Source organism: Eschrichtius robustus, chromosome 19, assembly GCF_028021215.1.
Source record: "Eschrichtius robustus isolate mEscRob2 chromosome 19, mEscRob2.pri, whole genome shotgun sequence".
Classification (NCBI taxonomy): domain Eukaryota; kingdom Metazoa; phylum Chordata; class Mammalia; order Artiodactyla; family Eschrichtiidae; genus Eschrichtius; species Eschrichtius robustus.
In genome coordinates this window covers 63009381-63018169 of record NC_090842.1, presented here as the reverse complement: position 1 = coordinate 63018169, position 8789 = coordinate 63009381, and the positions used below count along the sequence as shown (strand labels likewise).

Sequence of the window (8789 nt, the reverse complement as noted above, 5' to 3'; positions counted from 1 at the left end):
GCCTGGGTCCCTTAGCGGGCGGAGCCTCCAGCATCCAGCCCAGACGCCCGGGTCGGGAGCTTGGCTAGGATCCCAGGACGGAGGTTGAGCTTGCCCTCAGGACTTGCTCCTTTCTCGGAGAGCGCCTATATACGGCCGCGCGCGAGTCCGCTAGCTCCGCCTACTGGAACAAGGCCTCGGAGAAGGTGCCCTGAGAAACTGCATCACAGGGCTCGTCATTTGCATAGCCCCACCCCGAGCTATCTTCCCGACCCATCCGCCGAGAGAATGAGATCTTATTAGCATAGCCCCGCCCCCAGACGGCCGGCCAGCCGAGAGCGCGTGGCGCCGCTCGGGGTGAGCCCAGTTCTCTTACTAGCGTGTCCCCGCCCCATTTGGAATTCCCCTTCTCAGCGAACGCCTTTCCCCTACCCTTATTATCATAGCTCCTCCTTTTCCCTGGCCTTGCCTCCTTCTTAAGTGTCCCGAGATACTAGCCCTTCTTGCTGGAGTTCATGATTATGCAGTAGCCTTATTAGCGTGGCCCGCCCCTAGGCCCCGCCCGGTTCCCCCCCAGGCGGTAGCGGCGGCAGCGGCAGCGGTGGCGACATGAGCAGCGGGGCGGCGTCCGGGACAGGGCGGGGGCGGCCCCGGGGCGGGGGGCCGGGGCCCGGGGACCCCCCACCCAGCGAGACACACAAGCTGGTGGTCGTGGGCGGCGGCGGCGTGGGCAAGAGCGCGCTGACCATCCAGTTCATCCAGGTAGTGGGCCCTCACCCCGGGGGGGTGCCCCCGGGACCCAGAACTGAGCCCTTTGCGGGATCCCTGAGACCCCGGTTTCCCCTCGATCCATCACTGATACCCTCCTGTGAGGCCTTCTAATCTTAAAAAAGTCCCCCTCAGATGTGACCCTGAGGCCCTCAGGGCCTCCACCCACTACATGAGGGACATTCCTCCTGTACTTGTATCTTGAGACCCACCTCCCCTACCCCCAGTACCCAAGACCCCGCTTCCCTACTGACCTGACCGTGGGTGCCTCCTGGGAGCACCCTAAATCCAGAAGAGTCACCCCATCCAGACCCTAAGCACTCTCATGGGCCCCCACCCCCCTAGGTGCCGCCTCCCCCCAACCTTAAGCACCATCTCCCCCAAATCGCAGACCCAAACTTCCCCTCTGAGCCACCCAGAACCTAACTGAGAGAATGCCTGTGCCCGATGCCCTTGAGATTCCCCCAGTCTGGATGCTTAGCCCCTTCAGGGACCTCCCCCAGAAACTGGAAATTATGCCCAGGCTTTGCCCCTGAGGCCCATCTAGGACCACCCAGTCCTGAGAGAGGCACCCTCAGACCTGAGAGATTTCAAAAAGATCCTGCCCCTTGGCCATTCCAGAGAACTCTAAGACCCCAAGTTCTGAGGATCCCCTATCCCACCAGACCCAGACCCCCACCCTTCCCCAAGGAAAACGCACCACTCCTCCATCTTGAGTTTTCCTCCACTCCGATTCCCCTAGCCCCTCTCTGAAACTCTGGCTAGCCCCCAAATCATCTCCATGGAGTAAGTCCCCAGATTCTTGACACCCCTAGAAAGACCTGCTCCTTGGGAGTTTCTCTGATATCTTAAATGCATCTCAGGGTCTTTAAGATTCTCTGGACTCTATAGTCTATGACAAACCTCCCAAATGCTCCCGAGCCCCCAGTTTTCACCCCTGAGCTTCTCCTGATGTACTTTGCAGATACACCCCTAATCCCCCCAGGGCCAGGTCCCTACACCCTCCCTCACCAAGCACCCCCCCTAACAGGCAGGATGCAGCCTGCAGACCCCCAGCTGCCAAGTCACCACTTCTTTCCTGAGAATCCACCCCTGCCCAGGAAACTTCCACCCCATTCCCCAGGGAAATCCTCCCACCTCAGAAAAACCCTAGAAAGGTGTCCGCTACTGAGATGCTACCGCAGAGCCCCCCGCTCAAGAGACCCCAGCCAGCACCTGCAAGGGAGCCCCTGTCTGTGTAGAGAAAGGCCCCAGCCCTGGGCCCCTTGCACCCAGGGGCAGACCCAAAGCTGGCCCAAAGCCTGGCTGGAGGCGGGCGGGACCCGGGCAGGAAGGGAGGGGCCCGGCCTGCGGGCGGGGCAGCTTCTCCGCAGCCGTATTGGAACCGGGACCTTCCCCTGGGAGGAGACACTGGAAGCTGACCGAAGAGGAGGAGGGGGAGGGGGAGGAGGAGGGGGAGGGGGAGGAGGAGGAGGAGGAGGAGGAAGAAAAAGAAAAAAAAGAGGGAAGAGAAAGAGGAGGAGGAGGGAGAGCTATAGACAGGCAGATATTCTGGGCAACAGTGGCTCTCAATAACTGAGCACCTACTATGCCCAGGGGATATATTAAATACTGAACAGGGATTTTCCCTGAATCTCACGAACAGTGGATTAAGCCTAGTGCTATTTTTATCCTCATTTTCCAAATGAGAAAACTGAGGTTCAGAGAGGGGAAGTGATTCGTTCAATGCCACATAGCCAGGATTGTAATCGTGATGTGGGAAATGTACTTTATACCAGAAAAACAGGACCAGGAGACAGAGAGAGGAGCCTGGGGAGGGCCATGGGAAGGGACAGAGACCCAGAGAGAGGGAGACAGACTCAAAAGAGGGGAAGAGACCCAGAAGGAGGGGGGCCAAGAAAGTCGGGGCTCAGAGGCAGGGCTACATCACCTCTGCTGGGACACTGCAGTAAAGGTGTCCTCTTCCCACCCCACCAGTCCTACTTCGTGTCTGACTACGACCCCACTATTGAAGACTCCTACACGAAGATCTGCATGGTGGATGGCGTCCCAGCCCGCCTAGACAGTGAGGGCGGCAGGGGAGATGGTGGGAGGAGGAGTGGCAGGGCTGAAGGCTTGGGGGGAGGGGGGTGGCTGGAGGGAGCCTCGTCCCCACAGAGGCCCCTCTCCCCTCCCTGCAGTCCTGGACACCGCCGGCCAGGAGGAGTTCGGTGCTATGCGGGAGCAGTACATGCGCGCCGGCCATGGCTTCCTGCTGGTGTTTGCCATTAACGACCGGCAGAGGTGAGAGTGATGGGGGGTGGGGAGCAGGGGGGGGCGCTGGGGGTGAGCAGTTGTCTGGACCTCTGGCTTCATCCGCAGTTTCAACGAGGTGGGCAAGCTCTTCACGCAGATCCTCCGAGTCAAGGACCGAGATGACTTCCCCATCGTGTTGGTCGGGAACAAGGCAGATCTGGAGACACAGCGCCAGGTCTGGGACACCCACCCACCCCCACCCCACCCCCCGGCCGCCGCCGACTGGACCCCATCTCAGTCTGGGAGGCTCCTTCTGGTGCACCTCCTCAGACTCCTCATGTCAGGATCCTCCTCTGGCTCCCTTGGTCCGTTGTCACACCCCCACTAGACGTGTTGCCCCACCTTGGACCTTCTGAGTCCACAGCGTTGCACACAGGTGTTCTCAGGAGAGGTGGCTGGATGGAAAAAAGGGCACCTCCCCCAGGGTCAACCAGCCCCAGTGTTCTGTCCTGTCCCCTCCTCTTGTTCCTACCTAGACCCTGGCCTCAGCCTCCTGTTTCTCCCCTCCTGTCAACCTCTCACTCTGGCTGCCCCTCCCCTGCTCACAGCCCTCCCATGGCTCCCCAGCACCCCAGCTCTTCCACCTGGCCCTTGATGCCCTCCATGATCTTGTCCTTTCCTTTCTCTGTTCTCACCATTTCCCTATACACACAGACTGTGTGATTTCCACACAGAACTCGTCTTTTTGATTAAGCCTTTGGGGATTTCCACCCTTTGGGACTTTGCTTGGGCCTCTGCTGGGAACACCCTGACTTTTCTGTTTCTCTGACAACTCGGTTGCAGAAGGTCTCTGGAGCCTTCCCTGACTCCTTACTTAGATGGCACCCAGCTAACCCCCTGGGCATCTCCGCCAGGACCTTCCTGGACTTCTTCCTCTTCTCTTGGGCCCTCACAGTATGTAACCCCAGTTAGAGCACACAGTGTGTCTTTCTGCCTCCCCCAGCTGGTACCAGCCTTTTGGGCGGCACCAGGCGGCATGTGGGATCTTAGTTCCCCGACCAGGGATGGAACCCGGGCCCCCTGCATTGGGAGCGAAGAGCCTTAACCACTGGACCACCAGGGAAGTCCCTGGGACCAGCCTTGAATGCAGGGACCTGACTCCTCCATGTCCCATGCCCCAGGTTCCCCGATCCGAAGCCTCCACCTTCAGCGCCTCCCACCACGTGGCCTACTTTGAGGCCTCGGCCAAACTGCGCCTCAATGTGGACGAGGCCTTCGAGCAGCTGGTGCGGGCTGTCCGGTGAGCAGTGCCCCCTTGCCGTCGTCCTCCACCACCCTGCTCCCTGCGGTCCAAACTCACCAGCCTCTTCCCGCAGGAAGTACCAGGAACAAGAGCTCCCGCCCTGCCCGCCCAGCGCCCCCAGGAAGAAGGACGGGGGTTGCCCCTGCGCCCTCCTGTAGGGACGGGAGAGGAGCAACCGGCACGAGCTCTCGGGACCAGCTGCCCTCGCCGAGCTTCTTTCCCCATCTGGGTCTCCCAGGAACACTACACTCCCACCCGTGATTCCTGGCCCCCTCCAGGGGCCATCACCACTGTGTGCCTTCTGCCACCGCCTCCTTCCCCCACCTGAGCCCCAGGGTGAGGGCTCCCGGGCGTCTGGGTCACTGCTGTATATAACTCCCCTCCCCCAGAGAAATAAAACATCACTGCCAATGTCAGGAGGTGCTTTTTAAAAAGGGAAAAGGGCAGGGGAGGTGAGTGAACTCAGGCTGCGCAGACACGCTAAAGCCTCGCTCCACGGAGAACCATACACCGAGAACCATTGGATCTAGGACCCTTTGCTTGGGGGAGGGACAGGGGATACACAGAACTAGCCGAGCCAGGCCTCTGGACCCCCACTTCCACTCCAACAGCACGATTGCACCCTTTTCTGTTTCCCCAGTGCCCAGTACTAACAAAGTACTAACGTTTGAAAAAAACATTCCCCCCCACCACCTCCGGAAAGCTCTAGAACTGCACCTTTCAGTCTGGCAGCCGGAAGCTACATGTGGCTATTTAAATTTAACTTAAATAAAATTTTAAAACTCAGTTCCTGAATCACACTAGCCACATTTCAAGAGCTCAGTATTCACACGTGGCTCAGCAGCTACCCGAACGGGCAGGGCAAATACACAAAATTCTCCTTATTGCAGAAAGGTCTATGGGACAGTGGTGTTCTAGGAGGTTCCAGGATCTCGGAGAGAGGCAGCAACTGCTACAAACCCTGCCCACCTGCTTCCCACCTCCAGTGTATATTGAGAAAGGCATTTTGGCTGCAGGAGGGAGAAGGGACAGGTGGGCTGAATGGTGTCCAAGCAGCCGACTGGCAAGTTCTGTTCTAGAAAGTTCTCAGTTGGGCTGACATCTGAGTCTAAACCCTGAATTCAACTGGAGGCCGGTGTGGACGCACCCCATTTGAGCCTCTCTCCCGGGGGGGCCTGAAGTGTGGGGCATCTTAAGGCCACCGCATATAAGGTGACAACACACTTCAATTTGAGAATCAGGACCCCCAATTCTGTACTCTAGTTGCTAACCTGGAAGGCTGGAGCCGGAACTGGAGACCACCACTCCCCTATCTCCCAGGCCCGTCTGACAGGCCATCTTTGAACTCCAACACCTACTCAACACACCAGGCCAGAAATCTCAACCAAGATTTCCCCGTGCCCTGGAACTCTGGCCTCCACCTTATAACTGTCACCAGTCAATGATCTGCTCAGTCTCAACAGAATCTCCGGGCCTCAATCCCAAAATATTCCCTTCACACCCACCCCAGAACCCGCTTCCTGGTTCTAGGGTAGACAGCGACCCTGCGTGGCCCCAGCAGCAGGCTGCCTGGGTTCAAATCTGGCGCTGCCCCCTCCCATCTGAGTGCCTTTGGGCGAGTGCTTCTCAGTCTTCTCATCTGTAAAGAGGGGCTGACCACAGAGCCACTTCCCAGAGCCAGAGGCCTTTAGGAGCCCAATCTGCAACTAGAGAATGAAAGCAGCGCCTGGGACGTACTAAGTACCCAGGAGCAATGACGGAGGCCCCACTGTTCTCCTGCCCCAGAACCATGAATGTCCCTCTGTATTCCAGATTAGAACAATGATTAGCTAAATATCCCTTTCCGGGTTTCATTATCACAGAATCCTTGGCCTGGGTTCAACCTTCCGCCCAGGGAATAAGCGTGGCTCAGATACATTGTGCTGCGGCGTTCACCCTCCACCCACCGCCCCCAGAACCTCTGTTCAGTGGGGGCCCTCCCCTGTGGGACGGGGATTTTTTTTTATCAGTTCCCAGGTTAAGATCTGACCTCTCCACCTAAGCCCCAGCCAGGGGTGAGGAGCTCTCAACGGGAACCAGCGAGTCCCAGGCCAACTTCTCTCTCCCCAGGGTCCCACCGCTGACATGCCACAAGCAGGCCTGAGTCTTTTCTGCATTGTCTAATGGGGCTAAGTTCCTGGCCGGGACACCCCGTTTCTCAGAGGACCTAGAGGCACTCTGAGGAGGTGATGAAAGCTACCGCTTGCCCCTAAAAAAGGCACACATACAAAACCCACATGACAGCTGGCAGGCCATTTTTGGAAGGTTTGCAGTCACCACCATGCCAAAGCTCATCAGACAACAGCAAAGAGGCTGGGATGGCCCCGTTGGCATCTCCCTAGGTTATGTGTGTGCCTGTGAGTCTCTGGTTCCTGCCCTCCCCTGAGCCTGGCAGTGCTTGTCAAAATTCCAAGTCTCTTGGGATCTTAATGTCCCTCTCTTTCTCCATCTTTGTCGTCCTCAGCCTCTACCCCCTCTTGCCATCTCTTGGACCTCCACCAAGCCCCCAGGGTCTCCTGCTATGGGTAACAGCAGCTAAGCGTTGAACAGCGCTTCAAACGAATTGTTTTCCTTTGTCTTGACAAAAGCCCATTTTACAGATGACAAAGCTGACGATGGAAGCTGTTATCCAACTTGTCTGGTCAGTGCTGGAGCTGAGATTCAAATTTGGTAAACTGAATTCCAAAGGCCAACCACAAGGTTATTCTGTCCCCAAAGGGATGATATTGTCCCCACAAGTCACTTTCTGAGCACATCATCCAATTTCTGCCCTGGATCTCTAACCTGGGACAATCCTGGAACCTTTGGCCCCAGTATAACATCCCAGTCCAGAGACTTGAACATGCCACTCCCTCTCAGAGGATGCATTCCTGATGTGCTACAGGCCAGAGTTCAAGGACGTTAATGACCCATCTTTACTCTAGAAAGTAAATGGCCCATCATTCACTCTCTTGCGGTCCTCAAATGCTACTTCACTCCTCTGTTCTGTAAAGCCAGGGCTCTAGAATTGATAACATTGGTTATGGTCTAGCCAATACCCAAGGTTCTAGAACAGGGGTTCTTCCTCAAGTTTCACCCAGAAGAGAATCAATCTAGAACGCTGATGATCTGCTCCCCCCCCTTTTTTTTTTTTAATATTTATTTGGTTGCACTGGGTCTTAGTTGCGGCAGGTGGGCTCCTTAGTTGCAACTCGCCGGCTCCTTAGTTGTGGCATGCAAACTCTCAGTTGCGGCATGCATGTGGGATCTAGTTGCCTGACCAGGGATCGAACCTGAGCCCCCTGCATTGGGAGTGTGGAGTCTTAACCACTGCACCACCAGGGAAGTCCCTGATGATCCACCCTTAAATCTCACGTTTGGTCTTTACCTACTGACCAGCCATCTTCAGTGCCAACTCCAGAGTTCAAGAATACCAATGGTCTATCTTTGAGGATGTGTCCAGGCTCTAGAACAACGGCTTACTCACTACCTTATAGGCTGGGTTCTAGTAGACCGCCAGTTGACCTCCACACTTTTTTTTTGACTGCACTGTGCAGCTTGAGGATCTTAGTTTCCCAACCAGGGATTGAACCCAGGCCAAGCACCGAGTCCTAACCACTGGACCACCAGATAATTCCCAACCTCCAAATTTTTAACACCCTTATTCTAGAACATTGTTCCTCAAACTTGAACATATGGTAGAATCCTCCCAGGATTTTATTAAAAAATGGGTTCTGACTCAATAGAGCTGAGAAACAGCCCATGAGTCTAAATCTCCACAAGCTCTTCAAGGACTCTAAGAAGGCATGAGAAGACAGAAATCCACATTCAACTCTGCAGGCCGACCTCTAAAATGCCAGTCCACTCGTGACCTTGTAGTTTCAGGGTTTGAGAACAGAGACCCACCCTCAAGCCTATCTCAGGGAGCCAAGAGAAAGCTGGTTAACTCCCAACACCCATCACTGCCTGTACTGGTTCAAAAATACACCCCCAAATTCATATTCTTTTCCCTTCACAAAGTAGACCTTGATTCCCCTCCTTGAGTGGATGCTGGGCTTAATGACCCTCCTCTAATGAAGAGTGTGGCAGAAGCAATGGTGTACAATGGCCGAGATTAGGACATCAAGATTGAGTGGCTTCCTCCTTGCTCTCTCCCCTCACTCACTCACTCTGGGGGAAGCAGCTGCCATGTCTGGAAGACTCTCAAGCCACCGCCACCCTATGGCGCGGTCCACATGGCAAGGAACTGAGGCCTCTAGCCAACAGCCACACAAGTGAGCCACCTTAAAAGTAGATCCTTCAACCCCAGTCAAACCCATGATGACTGCACCCTCACCACTGACCTCAGGCCAGTACCACCCAGCTAACCTGCTCCCAAATTCCTGATCCTCAGAAACCCTATGATGATAAATGTTTGTTGTTTTCAAGTTATTAAGTTTTGGGGTGGGCTAATTTGTTACACAGCAAGACATAATGGATACAATGA

At 55.8% G+C, this 8789-nt stretch overlaps 1 protein-coding gene across 1 annotated transcript; it reads left to right on the top strand.

The window, feature by feature from the left end:
• The first annotated feature begins 553 nt into the window (after nucleotides 1–553).
• On the top strand, nucleotides 554–4696 carry RRAS (RAS related). Its single transcript, XM_068527864.1, has 6 exons — nucleotides 554–741; nucleotides 2725–2812; nucleotides 2928–3030; nucleotides 3109–3217; nucleotides 4164–4282; nucleotides 4359–4696. The coding sequence occupies exons 1-6, from the start codon at nucleotides 589–591 to the stop codon at nucleotides 4441–4443; spliced, it is 657 nt and encodes a 218-aa protein (XP_068383965.1). The 5' UTR covers nucleotides 554–588; the 3' UTR covers nucleotides 4444–4696.
• The last annotated feature ends 4093 nt before the right edge of the window (nucleotides 4697–8789 follow it).

What these genes read in the sequence shown, in the direction of transcription:
- RRAS (XM_068527864.1), top strand. Translation starts at nt 589, where the DNA reads ATGAGCAGCGGGGCGGCGTCCGGGACAGGGCGGGGGCGGCCCCGGGGC. An exon ending in TGACCATCCAGTTCATCCAG is followed by an intron (nt 742 to 2,724) that starts GTAGTGGGCCCT and finishes CCACCCCACCAG; the next exon opens with TCCTACTTCGTGTCTGACTA. An exon ending in CGTCCCAGCCCGCCTAGACA is followed by an intron (nt 2,813 to 2,927) that starts GTGAGGGCGGCA and finishes CCCTCCCTGCAG; the next exon opens with TCCTGGACACCGCCGGCCAG.